Source organism: Alosa alosa, chromosome 15 (assembly GCF_017589495.1).
Source record: "Alosa alosa isolate M-15738 ecotype Scorff River chromosome 15, AALO_Geno_1.1, whole genome shotgun sequence".
NCBI classification, from domain to species: domain Eukaryota; kingdom Metazoa; phylum Chordata; class Actinopteri; order Clupeiformes; family Clupeidae; genus Alosa; species Alosa alosa.
This window is the reverse complement of record NC_063203.1, coordinates 12,845,503-12,868,188: the sequence shown is the minus strand read 5'-3', so window position 1 is coordinate 12,868,188 and position 22,686 is coordinate 12,845,503. Positions and strand designations below refer to the sequence as shown.

At 44.3% G+C, this 22,686-nt stretch overlaps 1 protein-coding gene across 5 annotated transcripts in view; it reads right to left on the bottom strand.

The window, feature by feature from the left end:
* The window catches only part of cadm2b (cell adhesion molecule 2b), a 140,110-nt gene that overhangs the window by 44,548 nt on the left and 72,876 nt on the right, over window positions 1-22,686 (bottom strand). For all 5 annotated transcript variants that reach the window (XM_048264860.1, XM_048264863.1, XM_048264861.1 and 2 more), the window contains exon 2: window positions 2,542-2,568. In XM_048264860.1, coding sequence (XP_048120817.1) covers window positions 2,542-2,568 — 27 coding nt within the window. The remainder of the gene's footprint in view (window positions 1-2,541; window positions 2,569-22,686) is intronic.

Below are 22,686 nucleotides of genomic sequence, written 5' to 3'. Positions count from 1 at the left end.
GACTTGTCAAAAATAGATTTGGTTCATCTCAGCTTCAGGAGGAAAAAGGGGGAGAAAGGCACACAAATGAACCTGGGAAGGGAGGGGGGGGGGTATGTTTCAAAATAGCCTCTACAGTGTTTTTTGCATGAATTGTAATGTGTGAGATATGCTTACAGGCATTACAGTGGTACACATCAAACTGCCATTCGGCAACAAGGGCCCCCGCATTTATAATTGCCAAGCGGTAAAGCTGGAGACGCTAGATTATTGAAAATGGTCCGTGACATCCGATCAAAATGTTCCCCAGTAACGTCTGTTTGGACAGCCTGGACAACTTGCACTAACCGAGTGCATCCATCACTGGAGCTACAGGCATATTATGCACTGAGCTTCCACCCCCCCCAGGCACAGCTGAGACAGAGAGGCAGCACCATAACACCTCTTCCTGTGGTAACAACAGTGGTGGCACCACACAATAACCTGCCTCTCATCAGACATGTACGTGACGTGTTTTTGAGAAGAGCAGCCATACAAGGGACAACAGGTAATAAATTGCGTGTGTGTGTGTGTGTGTGTGTGTATGTCTGAGTGTGTGTGTGTGTGTGTGTGTGTGTGTGTGTGTGTGTGTGTGTGTGTGTGTGTGTGTGACGGAGAGTGAACTACCCTGCACCAATGCACAGCCCAACACCACTGCCTTTAATGGTGGAACAGTGCACTATTCTCCCCCTGTAAATTACCGCCACAGGGGGGTTCAGTCAGCAGAACTGGCAATGTACTTCCCGCCTTGGAAAGAGCGAAAGAGAGAGAGAGATAGAGAGAGCATGGATGGAAGAAAGAACTTAAGAAAGAAAGACAGGCAGAAAGAAAGAACGAAAGAAAGAAACAGGACCTTAAGTGGCTTTTTCCCCGTATAAGAGAAAGGGCCATTGCACCAATGGTGACAAAAAACATCTGGAGAAATGTATCGGCCAGAGGAAGAGCAGCAGAATTGTAATGGTGCTGCACTTTTAAACATTTAAGGCACTCCTGAAATGGTTACTTCTGAAGTGTTATTGTCTTGTTTTTTTTTTTTTTTTTCTTCTTTATCCTTTTGTGACCAGTAGAACCTTTTTTGATCTATTCTTCACTTTTTGTGTTTAAATGGGCATAACAAAATATCATGCTATTTCATTTATCCCAAGAACAATTTTTAAAAATATCTGACATTGCTTATTTGACATTTGCTATAGAAAATTGTGGTCCATACAACGATTATCATCAGATGACAAAAAAGTAATAACATCATTTATGCATCTTTTTTTCTTAAGATCATATCTCTTTTATTAGTCTTTAGATAGGAATAAGAATATGTGTGTGTTTTGGACTACTGTTATCTTATGGTTAAGCAGATAAATCTCTGAAATGTTGGTGGTGCACAGAGGCACCTAGTGCTGACTGTGAGCTCCAGAAGCTCTCTCCTTTCATTAAAGACACAATTTCATGGAGGAACCGGAGAGGAGCGGTGAGGGGGACCTGGGTTATCATCTCGGGGTCACAGAACTGGGGGTCATCGCCGAATGTGATGTTTGTTTCATTATCTGCCACTACCGTGTCTCTCTGGTGTATGTGTGTCCAGGCTTAAAGAAACTGGGCAGAAATATGCTCCCATTCCCCAAACGAGCATATGACCAGTATGGGAAAAAAAATATTGCATCCAGAGTGTGGCCTTATTAACATGGCGGAGCATATCTGTATATTGAGGTCTTGAAACAAGAGTGATATACAGTAGGTGGGATACAAGCACTACCAGAACATTACATAAGAACCCCATATGCATCCTGTTTCTATATATACACATTTAGATAACACATTCTTATCCTAATTAAACAAAGGACAGAGTTGAGCAAAGCAAGAGGATGGAGAGAATGCCATTTCCCATTAGTCTATGGCTGACGCGCCATCATAATTACTCATAGCCTAATTAGAACACACTGGAGCTCCAAAACCACTAGCCAGGCTCATCCATTTTGTGTGTCCTCATTGTGTCCATCACTGTCGAGTCTCTCACCTCGCACCTGTGCTGGATGTGTGTCTGTGTGTGTGTGTGTGTTTGTGTGAGCATGTGTGTGTGTGTGTGTGTGTGTGTGTGTGTGTGTGTGTGTGTGATATCTTGTATGTCCGTACATGTGTGTTAATCACTCACAGTCTAGGACAAGATTAGTTTGTGGAGTTTGAGGGCAGACTTGGACAGGAGGATCTATCCCCTTTTTTTAAAAATGCAACAAATGGCTACCTACTGAAAACGTTTAAAAGCTACCCAATGACACAAGGTCACGGGCAGTAGTAATCTTTTAAAAAGCTATAAGCGGTGGACATGGATACAGTATATCTCATGGATAACCCCAAGGCCAATTCATCACCTATCCCAGGGGTTGCCAGGCTGCTTCCATAATGTTACTGTATGTTAATGTCTGACAGCCTGCAGCTGGAGATAAAACAAGGGCTAGATCTGGACATTGTTTAATAGGACCCATGTTCGACATAAATCACGTCAGCGGAAAGACAGAAAAGATAACTCACCTTTCACTTTGTTTTTCGTTGCAGCCTCTGGGAAGTGCAGAAAGAGGTAGGAGTCGGGAGATGGGTGTGGAGGGAGGGGGGGGGGGGGAGGAAAAGAGAGAAACAACAGATCCAATGAGTTTGAAGGTAAAAAACTTTGTCATTCAGAAAAAAACTAAATGCTTCTTCCAATTATTTGTGACTACGTGTGTGAACTTTCACTGTTGTTCTTTTGCCTTGGACAGTTAATGGAATAGCATTACATGTACCTGCGACGACATCTGCTTCCATCTATATATATATTTATTTCCCACTGATTATCCTTACTGCACTTGACGTAATGGCCATTTCCTTAATTCAACCATTACCATCTGTATAACTCATTTCTCAAAGGCAAGCGCATAATTAAGTTTAACCTTTTGGAGAAGAATGTAAAAAAAAAAAAAGCTAACAGGGGATCAAGCATCTGAAATTTACAGATTGGTGTATAGGGCTTTTAACTTTTATATTTAATACAGTCTTGTTATTCTTTTCAGTGTAAAATCTCCTGCATTACTGGCACTACTCCTGGATTACTAACTACTTTCAGACTAAAACCAACATCCCCTGGGATTTTTTTGTTAGTTAAGGATACATCGACAAAAAAGGTCATATGCTTTTTATCCTGGTGTGCACACACACACACACACACACACACACACACACACACAGACACACACACAGAGATATCATCCCGCCAAAGGTGATGGGACTGGCATTCTACCGTGGATCCTGGATAGGTGTTGAACTTAACAGTTTAATGGAAGATTCATTGTTTTTGACTCACGTTAATCTCTCTTACGCCTTCACCCCCTCCTTCCCATTTTCTCCCAACACGGAAGTTATTAATCTTTGCCTTCCTCCATGGTGTCTAAATCTAATAGTGTTGACAAAGTCAGACACCATGATAAGATTCTCCTTGCTGAGAGCAGAAAACGTTTGCCAATTCATGAGAGGAATACCAATGGATAGAGTCTATCCTGCGAGGGCTAAATAAGCCTTAAATCCCATTATAAGACTATGCATTTCTTATTTATTTTTAGGTTTCCGTTTACAGACTTTTCAGCTGTAATAATGCAATATTCCTGTGCCACAGAACTTATTCAGCGGGTGGGGGGCATCGTTAATTGCGAAATCACCTCAGTAATTTAAACCCTGCGGTGTGATTTTCTGGCTAACGGTGCGGTGGTTATGTATTCACACGGGAGGAAGCAGTGGTAAGCTTTTGACCAAAGCTTTTTTTTTTTGTGAGCAGATCGCAAATGTTTTTGAAATTTGAGTGGTCCCCTTCAATCCCAGCCTATGAAGGCAGTCAAAGTGTTCTGCACAGACTCGGCCAGCAATGAGCTTGGCATGTACGGTGTAGTGGTTCATGAATGTGTTCTCCTTAGCGCTGCTGGGCCGAGGTGGACCTGAGAACATCCGTTCTGTCTGGCAGACCTATTTTCTACCTCCTGGTGAGGAAGAGGGGGGAGTGTGAATGGATGTGGATGGGGGGGGGGCAGTCCCTCAGGTCATTAGTCTAACCAACCATAGAGAGGTTTGTTCTCGACCAGAGAGAGAGATAGAGATAGCGGGGAAGAGAGAGAGACTGTCCATTTGCTAAACGCAACAAGAGGTCACAGCAGTATCTCTCTTTCGCTCTCTCTCTTTTTTCCCTCTCTCTTTTCTTACCCTCGCCCTCTCCGTCTCTCTGCCACACAGAGACCATCCCTGGGGCAAATTGTCTGTGACTGACCTCATGTAACAGAGCAACTCATCATATTCTGGACACAAACTGTAAGTTAAAAGACAAAGAAATCCTATCTGAGAAGCAAAACAAAGCTGAGGAGCCGGGAGACAGCGCTGTGCTGAGCCCTCCGAGGCTGACACGGTCTCAGCTGTTTGGAGATGGGCTGTTTGTAAGCACATATCTACCCCTCCCAGTGCACTGGCAGACAGGGAGCAATTTTAGCATTCTGGCTGCTGCTGGAGGGTCTGCTGGCGGATGCCCCCGGCAAACAAGTTATGGATCTGTTATCTAGGTAGGATATATCTGTTTTTCTACACATACTTACTGTAGCTTCCTCTGTATATGCTTATTTCTTTACTTGGAAAGCAATGTCATTTTTGGAAATGTTTGTATTATTCAGTTGCTGAACGAAGGAAATTAGGTAGTAAATAGTTGTAAACAAACCTCCCAGAGCTCTAATCAACATTATATTGAGCCTACAAACAATTATTTTCCGAACTGTTAATGACAGTTCATAAATACATAAATTAGTAGTATTACAGTAGGTGGTAATGTATTACTAGTGTATCAATGTGTATCTCTGCTGGAATGTGGTGTTATCAAAGGCAATCCATCTGACTAGGATCTTACCTCAGTGACCTTCCGTTATTCACTGATAAAGGCCCAGGAATTACACTCTCCTGGGTATGTTACCTCACCACCCACATATTCACACACACACACACACACAGACACTCCTCTCATACACTGTAGGCTTTTTGTCATTGAGAACAAAGCAGTCACAATAGCACCACTGTGAATGAAGTATCTGCAAGGTCGAAGACATGCTGAGATTCACCAGCTGACAAAGACTGGCTCCGACGAGCTGAGAGAAGGTGAACTCCGACTGACTTAACACCCAAGCCTTTGAAAGTGGGCCACAGTCCGGGCATGCAGCACGGCTACTGCTACTTTCCAAGGCATAAAAACACAGCGTGGCCCAGACACCTTCGCCAGCAGCCTCTCATGCTTTGCTGAACCGCTGCCAGCTGAGAAGAGTGCCAAGCGTCCTCCTGATGCTGTCCAACATCCCTCGGACACCCTACCATGAAAGCAATGCCGTCAAGCTGACCGCAGCTGTCCAAACAGAGCCTTAGGCCAGCAGACCTCCAACTCCGATTGCCTGTCAGATCCGAGGATGGGTAACAATATGCTTCGCATTATTCCATGCCTATCACTTTCCACTTCATTCATTAATTAACATTTACCTTAGTTTCTCATTATTTAGTCTGCATGTGAGTTTTAGGATTGATTAATAAGATACATTTATCATTAAACGGGCATATTATTATATGAATAGTGCATGTCCATCAGTTTCAGGCAATCTTATTTATTCCATCCCTTCATATCTCAGCCTTTATAAACGTTTTATCAATTAAATTTAAAACAATAAAATCAAAATAACTGTGAATAGTACACTTGTCCAGCAGTATATGTTTCCTGATTTAGTATTCATGTCGTTTAAGGTATACATCATGATGGAATCTTCTGGATGCTCACAATACCTACTGTACCAAAGATTCTAGAGTGCTATGCACTCCACTCTAAGATCTTTGATAGCTACTGCACATGCCATATTCACTACAGAACTATGTGGGAGATTACTTATGTATGCAAACATGAGACAATAGTATGCCCAAACCTATTAAATCTAATTGTAAACTAACAAGTATGGCACCACATACCCTGGGCACAAGATGATAAATTTACTTTAAAAAAACTTTAAAATGTGTTTCTGATGTTGTAGAATTAAGCAACACCAAAACCTCTGAGAAATACACTCTGGTGGTATGAATAAAGGAGTGTACATAATCAGCATTCTTTAATGTGCTGAGACCATCTCTCTCTCTCTCTCTCTCTCTTTCTCTCTATCTCTTTCTCTCCTCTCTCTCTCTGCTGTATTTGTGACATTGGAAGCCTATATGGCTTGCATTCAAATGCAGCATGGAAAGATGCCATTTCACCGCTCTCAGGAAGAAGTGCCAGCAAGAGTAAGACTATTTTTAATGAACGCAGGCTGACAATCTAGTGTTCTATGTAATCTATCTTAGCAAACTACGAAATAAAGTGTTACTTCAGTTACCAGTGTCTATATTTGTGGACAGTGGAGTACAGGGAAATAGTGCATTACAACTCACGGTTTTAACAAACTATTTTTATAGCGTATCAGGACCAGGTCAGAGCTTGTGAGAGCAGTGATCTCCAACACCTATTGAAAATGTCATACAACTCACAGACTCAACTCGCTATCCCCAAAAGCAAAGTGAATTAAATCCCATTCATTGACTAGCTCTTTTTTAAAAAGAGCGACTGTGTTTGCTGTGGAGGTGGTGTATGGTCCGTGTGATTGAATGTGGTGACTTTTCAAGGCCAGGTGAAGGACTCCATAAAAACAAGGTTCTTGGAGGCCAGGATGTGACACCTCTGGTGGATGTTGTCCCGCTGTACCTGTGGCCAAGGCTGAGTAAATAATTTATCGCACTGAACAATTAATGAGGTGAGGTGTAAAGCAAGTGGCGACGCCCTAGGCAGTTCGGGGCAGGTAGGGAGTAGGTGGGTGGTAGTGGTGGTGGCGGTGTGTAAAAACAGTCAGTGCAACGAGGGAAAATGCGTGCTGTCAGCATCTAAACTCAGACTACTCCGGGCTCGGCACGTTGCTACGGTTTACACCTACGTGTTTCCAAATGCCCTCATGTCACATCTAGCGTAATAAGGGCCGCAGACCCAGCCGACCGAATGAGCATCTGTAACTCCCATCGGTGCAGTGTACACAGCTCCGCCAGCACTGACAGACCTCCGTCAACCAGGTTACCAACATGTTTCCCAACATGGGGAAAGGGTTCCTCTAATTGGCTAAAAAGCACAGTGTATTCATCAGATTTATCAGTGTTTTACCTCTGGATGACTGGATCTAGCAACACAGTTTCACCTTTTTCTCCTCAGCCTATTTCTTTCTTCCAAAACCAAAAGACCCAGTGTAACTAAGCTTGTTACCAAACATAGTCTTGATAAGAAGTTGATGTATTACGCATCAACTTCTTACAAAAATACGTCTTTAGTGAGCAAGAGCAGAGTGGAAATGACAAGCTAGCACTGCTTTGCTTGATGCTATATAATCTTGTTATGATGTTATATGTCAGGGACTCAGGGTAGTAAATATTAATGAAGATAATGATCATATAACAATATAGGGGGGTCTTAAGTGATTCTTTTACAGTATGTAAATATTACAAATCATGTGGTTTAAAAGTTTGAATATCTGTCCACTGTAATGGACACTGCACATGAAAGAGTGAGAGTTTGGAATAACATCCAAAATCTTAAGAGAAAAGAGCAAAAAAATACTTATCAACAAACAACATACACACATAAAATGTTAAATGCCAAAGTAAATCGCTGGGCTTCCAGTGTCATTATAAATGGCATTTGTAGTAAACTGCGAAATGATTATTCGACAGTCCCCATTATGGCGCTGAGTGAGTCATTGACAGCTTTGAGCAGTCAGCTTGATGTTGCCTTACTATTTCTAACCAGGCTTTAGGGGTGGATGCCCGTCAGTGGCTTGAACACTATGGCTAAAGTGCTGTAAAGGGTTTATCTTGGTGGACTGATGCTTTAGACACAGGGAACTGGACACAATAAACAGGGTCAGAAGCCCCTCATCAACTCATCCCTGAGGCTTGTCTGTTATTTCTCCCCTTTTTCCTTTGAGTAAGTTTGAAGTCCGCACATCCAAATGTCTGACCTGGGAGCAGGACAAACAAACGACCAGACAAAAAAGAGAAAAAAAAAGTCCGCTTCAACCACTTGTTTTTATTTTTTATTTTTCCGTCTGAAGAAGGGTGATTACCCGAAACGTCACGGAAAAATAAAAACAAGTGGGAGCAGTAAACCCTGGTTGAAGCGGACTTTTTTCTCTCTTTTTTGTCCCCTTTTTCCTTTCCCTGAGCTTCAGAATGTTCTAGAGAAAATGTCTGGCATTCATGATAAACACATCCACTGCAATACACTGTAGCATTTTTTTTTGTGCCTAACCGATCTGTTTTTTTTTTTTTCTAATAGATGCAATTCAGATTTGGCTTGCATGTCAAAGTGGAAAAAACAGATGAGCCATTTCTGTCCTGTTTGTTTTGGTTTCCTAATACAAAAAAATAAAAGCAGATTCGCCAACATCTGCAACTCAAAGCAAAACACTTTTGGCAACACCACTAACTCAGCTCCACAGGTTAAAACTACATGTAATTGCAGTAATTTTAATCTAATTACAACTGGAAAATGGTTTTCGGGGTGGGCTTCTGTCGCCGTGTGCTGCCGCAGGGGCCGTGCCAGTTCACCGAGTAACTCCAAGTGATTCCGCGCCCGTTATTTCTTCCTGCAGTTTAACAATCACACCTTTGATCCTGCCTTTTGATATTGGTGATCTTAGTAATTCCCATAATAGTATTAGGCGAAATGACATTCGCATGCCACCGCTTTGTTTGTGTCGACCTCTTCAAATGTGTTCATTCAGCAGAGCGGAGGCTGAGTCATCTACCTCGCGGAGCTTACATGAAAACGATGAGTGTCTCAGGCTGTCTACATTAAACGGGCATACATGCAAACAACAGACGGTCGTGTACCTGCGTAGGGGTAAATCAGCAGATGCATCACAACTCACTGGCCTTTTCATCCAATGCCAATGAATGCTAAAACCTTCGCCAAAAAAAGGAAAAAGAAAAAAAAAGCACCGACATTCTCGACGATTAATATCAATCGCTTTGGCGGAAATGCCAACACACATCATATTGACAGTGCAGCCTCGTCTGGCCTGTGCAGTGATCACTTTTCAGGGCGTCACTTTTCTCTTTTTTTTTCTGCGGCAAGCCAGTGGAATACGGAAAATTACTTTGACATTAAACTCTGTGTCCCTTTCGCATTGGTGGAAGCACCGCGCATGCAGATGAGGGATAGGATACCTCGCTTTAAGTTAATGGAGGATTCAACCTTCTCGAGTCCTTATCTGCAAGTCTCCTGGGAGAAACAGAGGGCTGTCAGCATACCCTCCCCGCTCACCTCTGGCTAGGGCGGCTACACCGGAGACATCACAGACAGACGGCTAATGCGACCACACAAATGGAATGGGCTGGCTTTCAAAAAGCCAGATCTATTGCGGGCCCATTTGATTCCATCCGATGGTTCAGTCACTCATTTGTCTAATTGCGTGTCATTAACTAAAAATGTCAATTAAACAGAGTGGAATTGCCTCTTGGCACGTGCTCTGACCTCATGGATGTGAAGACAACCTTCAGGTGGTAAATAGATGAAAAATGGTAAATGTGATTATTTATGAAAACTAGACTATATTACACATCAATTCAGAGGGATTTTTAGTGTGGTTATACCTGCCAGTAGCTTTTTTTGTTTGATGTTAGGGACCGTTCGTTATATATACACGGGGTCGCCAGAGGGATTTTGAGTGCTTCAATCAAAAGTCGCATGACCCTCCCCTGCCTGCAAGAAAATTGTCAACGGCCCTACAGCAGCCTTCACAAAAAAGACATAACCCTTCCCGGCCAATTGTCGACATCTTCCGCCCACGTTATAAAGCGCTATGAAAACACATCGACTTAAATAATTGGATTTAACTCACCCTCTGCTTTCTGATCTTACACATCACACTTCACCAAGATGGTGGCCATTTCAGTAGATTTACTCACTAACATTGTTGCGGAAACACAATAAGCATGGAAACTAAATGCACACTTCCTGCAACTGCATTAGCCTACTTGAAATAAGTTACTCCTCTAGTAAGTATTCACATGAAATAAAACAAAAAAATATTGAGACCATTCAACAAAGCACACTGGGTAATAACAAATTCAAAACATGAACTTGTTGCTATGGACTCGTCTCTAGGCTTCCTCAGTCATTGTAAAGCTGCCTAAGCTGAATATTATCCAAAACTCAATTTATCAGACAAGCGTCAATTTGGGAGCTTGCTACACTCCTTCTCAAATGACTTGAAAAGGCCGTTTGCACAATTTCACAAATAATCACAGGGACCGAAAAATACCTAACATGCCAACTTTTTCCTGGTTTTTCAAAAGTTTCAACTTTTTCATTTTAACTTTTCCCCGCTGTCTTGACGTTTTAATATTTTCCCATAGAATATCCCATATTACTGTAATACTCTCATAACATTAGTCCTGCATTCTGGCCTGTCTCTGTGTTGTCCTGTTGTTACCCCTTGCCCTTCCAGAGAAACAGATATATTCAAATCATCGTTTTGCTTGAATGCGAACTCAGAGTGATGTTAACCTACTAGGCCTATTTAAGTTAACGACGTGGTTGTCGTGAGAGCACGATTCATTGACGCTTGCAGTGTTAGGCCAGAGGCTATGTCCACGCAGCACCTGCCAGGCTAAGAGCCAAAGAAATCCCCTTCACTCCAAGTTGGCCTACCATAACTTACCAACTCTACACTGTAGACCATAAACTGGCTATTTACATGACCAATGTATTTGTTCAACTTAATGAAGCAGAATTGCGCACTGCTACTTGGAACGTAACACATTTTTGTTGGTAGGAGAGAGACAGCGATTAACAAATTGCACTTGTTGCTGGTTACCAATAAATAGGGCCTACTATATATTTTTTTGCAAACAACAAAAACAGAAAGGATGGAGACAGCAAAGCTAGAGATGGGCAGGTTTAGGTCCCGACAGGGCGAACCGGACCCCGACGCGCAGCGGAGGGGTCTTGTTCCGCCCTGAAGGGACCTATGTCCCGACAATGACCGGCGTTCTATACACTATCCCGCTAATTACACGGCTACTTACCAAAACAACACAATAAACTCCCCACGATATGACTCTTTAGCCTACATAGCCTAGGCTATAGCCTATTTGTTACCGTTTCATCATGGCTTTTGCTGAGAAACAAATAGTTCGCAACAACACACGCTGACCTTGAATCAAACATTCTTTAGAACACAGCTGATCAACCGTCTGCTTTCACTTTTGAATGAAGTTCCAATCCTTGCGTAGTGATATGAAAGAATTGACTTAGAAGCACAAAGCCCATTTTCCTTGACAGCGGTCTGTTATACTTAGCAACGGTCTGTTATTCAGAATTAGCAGACCGCCGAACTTTGGGAAGGCCCATTCAAGTGAATGGAGCATTCTGCAGCACTATGAAGAGCCGTAATAACATTAGCTAACAACCTACAATAAACACATGTTAATAGTTAAGCACATTTAATTAAGTTAATAACTTAACTTAAAACCCTTTAAAACCACACATACACTGACTTCTTGAAAAGAGCATATAGTCGCTTTTCCACTGCATGAATCTGCTGGACTCGCCTCAACTCTACTCGGTTTAGCCTAAGTACCAGGTTTTCCTTTTCCACTGCAAAAGTACCCTAATGTTGCTGGGTGCCATAGCGACGCAGAAGGAAACTAGCATGGCACGAGACACACAATATCAACAACTGAGAAAATCAAGGACACGTCACCTTTTGGTATTGCCTCAGCTCCGTTGGAACCTCAATGGAGGTGATACCAAAAATAGTACCAGGTACCAGTTTTTGCTGGAAAACCAAAAAAAGAAGAGTCAAAGCGAGTTGAGGAGATCCCATGCAGTGGAAAAGCAACGTATGACCATGCTGTGAACGATGGGCCTGCATCCTTACCCTGTCAGTCACCTCACAGCTGCCCCAGACACAATTCTCATACTCCACTGACATGGAAAATGTTGCTCAAGCATTGCAGTGTTTTCCTCTAGTCGGTGGTGTCAGATGTTGGGGCGACCTTCAGCACTGTTACTCCCTAAATTGATTTCTGGCCTCTAAGCTGTAACCTTTTAAGCTGCAGAGGTGTCTTTCTCTCAGCGGCTGCTCTGTCTGGCCACACACTGCACCACTCTGATCAACAGTCGCCACCATGCCCTCCCCACCACCTCCCATCTCGAAAAAAAAAAACACCACCCAGTAGGCAGCAACTGGCCCACAGTGAATTAGGTCCAAGCAATCATGCTAAACTAGAGCTTCGGGCCAAATTTATACTAGCCGCTACAGCATGGTTTGGATAGTCCACAAGGGCCGTGTCAAGAATGGCATCAATGTTTCACACAGCTGCTGGGTAGCGATCGGCAAATTTGCAAAGCCCTTTTTGGAAAACCTGTTTATGTGCACAAAAACAGTGAGGACAAAACCACAACAAACATGGGGCAAAATTCGTAACCACGCAGGTGTGTCACCTGAAAGACCTCACAAGCGGGACTCTCTGAAGTTGAACATCGACACATCAGATTTTACAAGACAGAATTATCCAATGTGGAGAATACTCATAGCTTTAGATTGACATTATTTGAGAAACGAGGCAAACGTCCAGAAGCCTGGAGAGCCTAGTGACCCTGAGCATGAAGAGGCTCTGTGACAAGGTAGACGTGAAAGCCCTGCAGAGTGCAGACACGCAGACTATAAATTAGGCAGGGTGGAGGTATATCTTACCCTACTGCTAATCTGACTCAGCGTTGACAGGAAGAGCAAGGTCAAATATGAATCTGCATGAGGCATATGGGCAAACGGGCGTTTGTGTTCATGTTTAAGGATAAGGGTTTTGTCAGGGAGAATTTATAATAATAATTTGTATTCATGCACATCGCACTGGTTATGAAAACAGTAATGGAGTTCTTTTTGTGATAGCACAACAAATCTATTTGTCCAAATCAAGCTTATATAGATTTCTTATTTGGATGATTAAGAAAATAATGAATATTCATAAAATATATTTTAAAATCCTAATCCTGCAGATTGTTTTTTTTTTTATTGACAGGACTGTTTTTTTAATTATTTTGTATTATTTGTCTTAATTGACAGCAATTGCAAACGTCACAAAGACAAATGACTTTTTTTCCCTCTGAGAATCACCTCCCACCGCTTTCATACTGCGTTCCAGTCGTGCTTTTAGGAGATGTTAAACACTGAAACCAATTTTTGTTTTATTACTTAATGAACCCGCTTATGCTTCAAGCTCTGTGTTGGAGGTCTTCAAATTCTGTATTACCCCCCTAGCAGCTGCTGACAGTCGCCCTAGTCTGCCCCCAATGTGGCCCATATGTGGCCCGCGTCCGTTCCCGAAGTCAGCTGCTCTTAAGGGCCCCCTGTGCCGCCTAGGCCCCAGAAATCACTGACATAATTGTTTAATTATCAAATGGTCTATTTAGTCAACTAAAGCAAATATTACACTAAATATATAATGATCGGAGACAGGGCTGAAAGTACAAATCGCTCAGCTAAATGAATAGCTTGATTTGCAAGACTCAGCGGGGGAGCCTGCTGAATAACCTCGGCTCTAATAATTCCACCATTAAAAAACCGGAGGGCTGACACATTGTTTCAGAAAAGTATTGTAATTAGCCAGCGATGCATGGCAATTACAGCCTAATAGAGAAGGAGGGTAAACGGTTCACAGGGGTTAGGGGTCCAGTAACATGTTAAGACCCAGCTGCATTCAACGCAAATCAAGGCTGAATTCTGCACTTGCCTGAGGCTACAGTTTCATCTTTGCTAAATATAGGCTACAGTAACCATGGAAGTGTAGTACAGTACACTAAAATGAGTTATGTTTTATGTTATGGCTAAATGTAAGTCTTAACTCTTAACTTAACTCAAGGGTTTGCTGCACATACTCTATGTATCATCCCTCTCCATTTGTCTTTATGAGTCTTTGGATCACACCACAAAATTGATTGTTGTCATACACTGTCAGACTGACAGACAAACAGAAAACCTTGCTGGTTTAAATGGGGTCATCACTATGTTCCCCGGGTCCTATGTTCCCCGCTCGGGGTTAGGGTTATGGTTAGGGTTTTAAAAAAGGGTCCTATGTTCCCCGGTCCCATACAAAGCGGGGAACATAGGTACATAGGTTAAACGGTACACTCCCGTTTAAATAGTTGTCATGTCTAGTAAATGCAACTTGTGTTTGACCTAAGCACCTGCCCGGACTTGAAGCTGCGACTTGCAGCACCTCGGATTGAGAGGTCAGCGTGTTATGGCCACCTTACACCAAACAGCCGTGGCCTACTGGTTAGCACTTCGGACTTGTAACCGGAGGATTGCCGGTTCGAACCCCGACCAGTAGGCACAGCTAAAGTGCCCTTGAGCAAGGCACCTAACCCCTCACTGCTCCCCGAGCACCACTGTTGTTGCAGGCAGCTCACTGCGCCGGGATTAGTGTGTGCTTCACCTCACTGTGTTTTTCACTAATTCACGGATTCAGATAAATGCAGACCAAATTTCCCTCATGGGATCAAAAGAGTATATATACTTACTATACAATTTTGACAAGATTTGGACAATTTTGACAAGATTCTTGAAAGATTGTAGTCTTTTAACTAATGCACAGTGAGTGCCCACTATTGCCAGAAATACAAAGTATCTGAGACAAGGAAAGTACAGACAGTGGGCACTTATAGAGCTGGGTAGGATTGGCTTGATTTCCTGTTACCACCGTTCACAGCTACCACCGTGACGGACAGCTGTACTGTATGAACCGCACCGCGGAGCCGTCAGCGGCCTGCTATTAGCGCTAAAGCTGAGGCGATGGCTGCTGCGCTGAGCTGGGCGGTTGGAGGGAAACCACGAGAGGAGTTAGAGCTTGGTTTTGGCGGCAGAGCTCGGTGGCAGCTCCTTCCGCTCCCTCGCTTTGAGAATCCATAATCCTCCATACTGAAGCCTGCTGGTCCAGGGATGTAGCATCGCTTTCCCGGCCTGGCACAGGGTCAAACACAGAGACTGAGGAGCATGATTGGCAAGCCTTATTTGATACATCCTTTTTTTTATCTTCCCTATTCATTTCTATGTAACATATGTGTGTCAAAGCCTCTGTGTGCTCTCTGCTGGTTGTTTTGCAACTAGCATTACAATTCCAAATTCATTCGTTTCATTCACATTCATACCTTCAAGCACCTTTTGACTCATCGTCCAGGTCATTAATATTCTTTTCGGGGTCGCATACATTAATACGTAATCACTTATCCCAAGTTGAGTGATGAATTGAGCAGGTAGAGAACAAAATGAACAAACTGGTGGTGGACCAGGCCTGTCACTAATAGTGTCAGTGAGAGAGCCAAGCTCATAGCTGATGAGCTACGATGCCAGAGCAGGAGCAAGAAAGCCAAACGCACACTCTGAAGGTCACTGACTAGTGAGAAACGGTGGAAACAGCTCTGTACTGAGAAAGAGGTGAGGAGTGAGAGAAGGAGAGAGAGACAGAGAGAGAGATAGAGAGAGAGAATGATGGCCTTCCTCTGGGGTTCTCTACTTCTTTCTCTTTTCTCTTTCCCTCCTCTCCAGGATCATGCATGTATGCATACAGAGTCCACACCAAGGCGCACGCCTCCAGCAAGGGGCGTGATGATGGCTTCCCCCGCCCTGCTAGGGGCTGCTGTGCTGTGTGAGACGAGAGGCTCCAGTATACCTGAAAAGGTCAGATGGCTCCATGTGAAGTGCACTCGGGCATAAATGCAACTAGATGCCCTTTTTGCTACTTATTGCAATTTCATCAGAGAATAGGTCATATTAAACAAGGCTACAACACAGAGGCTAGGCTATGTCTTCAGTCCATGGCCACTGAATTTCTATAAAGGTCTGTTGGTATATATATATATATATATATATATTACAGGACCTCTGTTTCTAGAGGAAAACCCTGATCTGGCAATGAGAGTTCACATTTCCAACAAAGTACAAACTTTGTGGCTTATCAAAGGGGGTTCTTGTGTGATGGGATATAAGCTCAGGCTGTGGCATTTTATTTCCTGCCGTGACTCTTTGTGTCAGCAAATGTGGCGTTCTATATTTCAGGCGGACATAATAATGGTCATGAAAAATGATGGCCTGCACACAACAAAACATTTCCTGCTCCGAGAATTATGGTAAGCCTTTGCTCCGCCGAGAGAACACAGTATTGTGCGTCAGCACGCTATTATCAGACGCGGCTGCCCCTATAGCCGCTGTCTGTGTGCTTACTCGTCTCCCAGCAGACCAGTGAACCCTGGACAAGACCATGTTGTAGCAAACCCAACACATTTGCCGACAGAAGCCATGATTCATTGGGTCCAAGAGTGTTGTAAATGGACAGTCGATTGAAGCTAGCTTGCCAGTGTTCTACCAATAAGTGTTTTAGGGGAAAAAATGGTAGAGAGAGAGAGAGAGAGAAAGAGAGGACATTCAATCCCCCCTCCACACACACACACACACACACACACACACACACACACACACACACACACACACACACACACACATCTCTGTGGTACACCCACCACCACCACCTCTTTCCTCGTGAATCATTGGCCCTTTGAATACCTAATGAATCTGATTTATTCAGGTCTAACGACACAGGTCTCGAGCGAGGGACCTAAAGGGAGAAAGAAGGAAGAAGAGTGAAAAACAGTGAAGTGAGAGGAAGAGAGAGAGACGACCTGCGCTGGGCTTATCACCACGGAGAACAATGTGGGAGAGAGGGACCCACGGGACTCACTCACAGAGTCACACATCACAGAGGGTTCACTGAATAAAAAATAACTAAAAGTCAAACAAATCTGTCAAGAAAAAAAACCTTTCATCCTGGCCCATTTTGGTGGCCCATACGCATGTGAACCAAAGAACTGCACGTGCATGTGCATGCGCGCGCGCGCGCGTGTGTGTGTGTGTGTGTGTGTGTGTGTGTGTGTGTGTGTGTGTGTGTGTGTGTGTGTGTGTGTGTGTGTGTGTGTGTGTGTGTGTGTGTGTGTGTGTGTGTGTGGAAATAATATGAGAGCAAATGAAAACAATGTGTGAGTCAAGTGAAAGATCGTATGCTCATCCTGGGAGTAGGTCTCATATGGATCGAAGGGAAGAGAGAGAGAGAGAGAGAGAGAGAGAGAGACCGATAAAGAGAGAATGAGTGAGAGAGAGAGAGAGAACAGGAAATGAGGATCCGCCTGTAATGAGCGGTGTTTGGCACACTGTTTTGAAACCTTGTGCGACGCCAGCCACCTCCTTGTCAACTCGGCATCGATTCTGTCATCGATTTGGTTTTGCGGGCGAAGTAATTAAAGAGTCTCAGACACATCCTCCGTCAGATATCAAAACAGTACCATTTGGGTACACAAGCGTTCATTATGTTTATAGCCAATGCCATGACGAAGTAAAGATGTAGACCAAAAGGACTTTTGTTCAAGAGAAATATGTATGTTTGGCACAAAGTAGTAGCCATAGATAGATAGATAGATAGATACTTTATTGATCCCCAGGGGAAATTCAAGAATGAGCCATGACCATATGCTCAAAATAGATGGAACACAGAACATGAACACAGCACATATTGACCATTGCACAATACACTCAAAGGAGATGTAAATATGTAAGAAGTGGGAATCAGAATCAGTGACAAAGGGCACCTATTTGCTCACTTTCATGTTATGATCACTTTATGGTTAAGGTCACTTTATAGTTTAAAGGTAGTCTGTTTTTCTTTTCATTTGTTCTGTAATTGGGGAAACTAGTAGATAATCTATGACAGTCCAAATGTAAATATAAACATTATTAATGACTTTTTCCATTTAAAGCATTGCTGTTGTGTGTTTGCCTTGTTCAAACTTGAATAATAACTTCAATAAAAACAAAAAAAAACAATTATTTTATGACTTCAGTGACCACAACGCTACCTAAGCCTCATATTGACGTCTATGGCAAGAATGATGAGAACCAGGATGGTCCTACTACAGACCTGCTGTCATCAGACCTAAGTGTCCCAGCCTCTGAAACGTCTCATGCATGTATCCTAGAACAACTCTGTATGTGTTCCCTTGCAATCTTTCCTTTGGCTGACACGAGCAAGTACTTAAAAAGGCACTTAGAAAAAGTGCACAAGGAGTGTCAATACACCCTCACACTGATCATCCTCCCCATAATCCCCTTGATCAACAAATAAGCTGACATCTCTGGGCCGTCAAAGCACACTGCGATGTGTTTTCGATGCGATGGCGATGGTGCCGGAGGCTCAATGCTACATACATACAGTACGTGGAGAGCATTTGGAGGAGGAAAACACAGACCCTGAGTTATTAGTGTCAGCCAGTGCCAGGCGAGCGGGCCATGTTGTCGGAGCTCCTCAAGTGGCCAGCCAGACGGACGTGTGTGTGTGTAGGGGGGTTTACAGACATCCCGCTGGGTCAATGCGGCTCGGGTCTGACCGGGTTTGGAGGAGCGCCAGTCAGCCAGGGCAAAGGCGGCGGTACGGCCCTCGTTAGGGGCGCCCGGGTGCGTCTGGAGGCTCCACGCTCATCACGACACGGCCCCACCCAGCGGGCGCTGGCACAAGGCAGCCGTTTAGACGGCAGAGTCGAGGAGAGGGTGATGTGTGTGTGTGTGGGGGGGTTGGGGAGAATCTAAGGCAACTGCACCTCTCTCTCTCTCTCTCTCTCTCTAACATCTCGCACTGACAGAGGTTGTTCTCAATAACTCAATTTCCAGCACAGCGCATCGACTCCTTATTCCCCTGGTGGCCGCACGCCTTAAACCAGCAGATACACACACACACACACACACACACACACACACACACACACACACACACACAAATACACGTGGAGAAGACAAACTGTGTTTACACAAGAGTGCTGTCTGACTGCATATTCATAAGCCCTACGGCAGGCTGGGTGCGTGCGTAGGTTAGTCAGAGAATGTGGAGGTTAAGCTTTAAACTCTTCATGGAACCATCCAGCAAATGCATCCATCGCATTATGATGATCAATTTATGCACACTTAATGGTAATGTGAAAACTAATGTCAACAAATTGCTGTAGTTGCTATGATTGTCTATTAAAGTGATTTGCTACAGCTTGCATAGCCTGTTCAGCTGCATATGTGATGTTGCTTCAGGAGTGCCGTTTAAATGGATTTACACTGAGGGCTGGGGCCCACGACAATATGACTGCAGGACAGCTTCAAAATGTTAATTTCCATCCAAAGCAGGCTTTGAACAGGCCTGAGTGCGGTATGGGGAAAAAAACAAACCTAAACTTTGTTTGTGAGCGGATTACATAAATTTCATTGAAATATTAAAATTCATTTGATGTAACAACACAAATCCATCTGTTACAATTGTCATATTGGTATGTAGTGCAAATGCAATAGCTAGGGCAGTGTGTGTGTCCATCAAGGACCCCATTACCATTTCTATTCATGGCCCCGTCACTTTTTAATGAGTACAAAATACAATCATCAACTCTAGACAAAGGTCAAAGCCAAAACGGGCAGCAGCGCGAAAAATACCAAATCCAGACGGGATTCAAAGACGGGCAGGAGGGGGGGATTCAGAGAGGAAGAGAAGAAGAATGAGTGGAAGAGGAGGAAGAGGGAGATGGAGGAGGAGGATGAGGATGAGGAAGAGGGTAAAAAAGCAACAACAAAAGACCCTGGGTCCTCAAAGGACTGCCAAATGGAGGACTTCCTCTACAAGGTCCTCTCCTCTGCCCGCGTCTCAGGAGAGGGAGATTTAATGGCTCGGGGCACTCAGCAGTGGCACCAGATGGAGGACCAGTTGGCACCAGTTCTCATTACCAGAGAGAGAGAGAGAGAGAGAGAGAGAGAGGTGGGGTAGGGTGGCGCACCACTGCCCTTGCCTCATACCACCACCTGTCTGGCATTGTGCTGCGCTCGCTCGGTGGTATGCCCAGGCACCTGGGCACTCGCTATTACATGCCATCATCAAGGTTCAGGACGGGGCGTGTCCTGGCCCTCCTTCGTCGTTCGTGTGATCGTTGGAGAGCGAAGCGGCCAGGTGGTAACATATGCTTTCACCTTTCAACGGCTTATCCTCCTTTATCCCATGTTTTCTTTTTTTTTTGCCTTTTGTTGTGTGTGTGTGTGGAGGAGGGGGGGTGGTGGTTATGTGCTGTTGGATATGATTTGTATCGAGTCTTTGAACTCAGTAGGCTAGTTTCCCAGGGAGAGATTAAGCCTAGCCCTTTTTGGACTGATTTGAATTTTTCTACCCCTGCCCTCCCCGAAAAAGGGAAAAAAAGATGATGATCTCCTTTCACTGCGTTATCATCCAAGACTGGGGTTAATCCTTGCCTCGGATGCAAGTCCAGTGTCAATCATTTCCTGTTTTGCATTCCATTGTGTCACACTGAAACAGAATAGGCTGGCTTGCCTGAAGGTGAGCTCAACCCCCTTTTGTTGCAACTCTGAAATGCCTCAAAAAGCCTAAATAACTCCCTAAATAATTCCAACTATTCCAAAGATAGTGGCAAGACAGTCCTTCACAGGTGACAATACCAATCTGTGTCGTCCCCTGACATTGGCTCCCATCCCTGGGGACAGGCTGCCCACCTGAAAGCATTTATTTGGCCTGAAAGTGCGGCTGACCAGCCCAATCATGTGCAGAGGTGGCTGACAGTGATTCAAATGCCCTGGAACTGGGAACGACACGGGCAGGAGAGGGGGGCAAACGAGCTGCAAATATGCATGAGAGAAAGAGCACTGCTCTCCCTCCGCATCTCTGTCGCCCCCCTCTCTCTCTCCATTTCTTCCTCTCTCTCTCTCTCTGGATCTGTCCCTTTTACTGTTTCTCATTCTCTCCTTCGCAGACAGCTGAGTCCAGTTGTTTGGCTCCTGCCTCAAATGGAATCTGCAGTGTATAAAGAGCTGACAGTGCCAGTCTAGCCTTTTATAATTATCTGCCCATTTTGTTCAATAAACAGTTCTGGAGTCAAGCCATCCATCCACTACCCCCCTCTCTCTCTCTCTCACTCTACCTCTATCTGCCTGTCTTCTCTTTGTTTCCTTCCATCTCTCTCTCATTCTGTTTGTTTCTCTCTCCGTCTCCATTTCTCATATCGTTCAAGAAACAGTCTATGCTTTCTTCTCTCTCTCTCTTCCTCTCTCTCTATCTCACTCTCTCTCTCTCTCTCGATCCTCCACAGTCATTCCACCTAATCTTTTATTATTGACTTCCTTCGTGTACGCCCTCGTATAATTTACATTTTCATAAGTCGTCGCCTGGTCATGCAGGCATCCGAGCAGGCCACGGCATCAGCTGGTCAAACAGAGTGTGGACGCCCTCGATATTGACAACATCTCAATCGGAAGCCTCCAGAGAAAACCCCCGCTTTGGCTTCTGCACAGTAACAAGAGAATCTCCTAAGCCATTTGAGCTGGTAAGCACTTAATGTTCTCTAACACCCCCTTCCCACCCCCACCCCCTTTCCCCCACTACCTCAGCTATCACCATCCTGTTCACTAACATGATGCATTCAGCAGTTGCACTGAGATGCTCATTGGAACAAACAAGCCCCCGGAATGGCTGCAATCCAGTAGCCTTTTCCCAGAGACTGCTGACTGTCGGCGGCGCATCCCGTAACGTGCATACCTTTAGTCTCTGGTTATTACAGCGGGCACTGCCTGACGCCGTGTGCCGAGATAGCACAAACGCCGAGCATCCATCATCGGTAATCTGTCGCTCCTTTGCCCAGATTCGAGGAGATATCCCCAGCCAAGAACAAACAGCTCATCTGTCACTGAAGCGCCCATCTCACTAAAGCGCTCTGGCTTGCACTCCACCATTATCATCGCCTTGGATGAAAGTGTTGGGGAATCATGGCGGGGGTAGGGAGGAGGAGGGGGGTAGGGGGGTGGACAAGGGGTCTGGGGTGACTACAGCGCCGAATTAAACTGTGCCATGGAAATACATCAGCTCAAACTGCTGGTGATAAGACACAGAGGATAAACAAGTGGGGATGATTATCACCCAAAACATATGCGGTGCTCCAACACAAACACACACGCACACACACACACACACACACAAACACCGATGAGACACACAGACATACACACAAACAACCACACATACACACACACTAACACACACACACATACACAATCGTTAAAAGTCCCTCGAGCATCTCTTCCTATAAAACTGAAACCAGATAATATTGACAAGATAGATTAACCATCCTATCAAACCGCTTTTAAAGACGTATACTAGACACTTCCGTATCTGGTGCAGACAGAGGAAAAGTAAGAATGTTTAAGATAAAGTTCACAAATGTAGTGGCAGAAGAGTCCTGGACACCCTCTCTGATTTGTGAGAATGGCATTCAAGTCCAGACATAATCAGGACATGGCATCCATTACACGTGTGATGATAGAGTCACCAACAGCAGGCCGTCTCCACAGGCGCTGTTAACATGACTTGTATGGAAAAGGACAGATCAAACTCTGACATACAGTGGCTGGTGTGAGCAACACCCTGACTTGTAAAGGCAAAGCTGTGGGCTTGTGAATGCCCTGGCAGGAGCTTATGACATTCATGAGG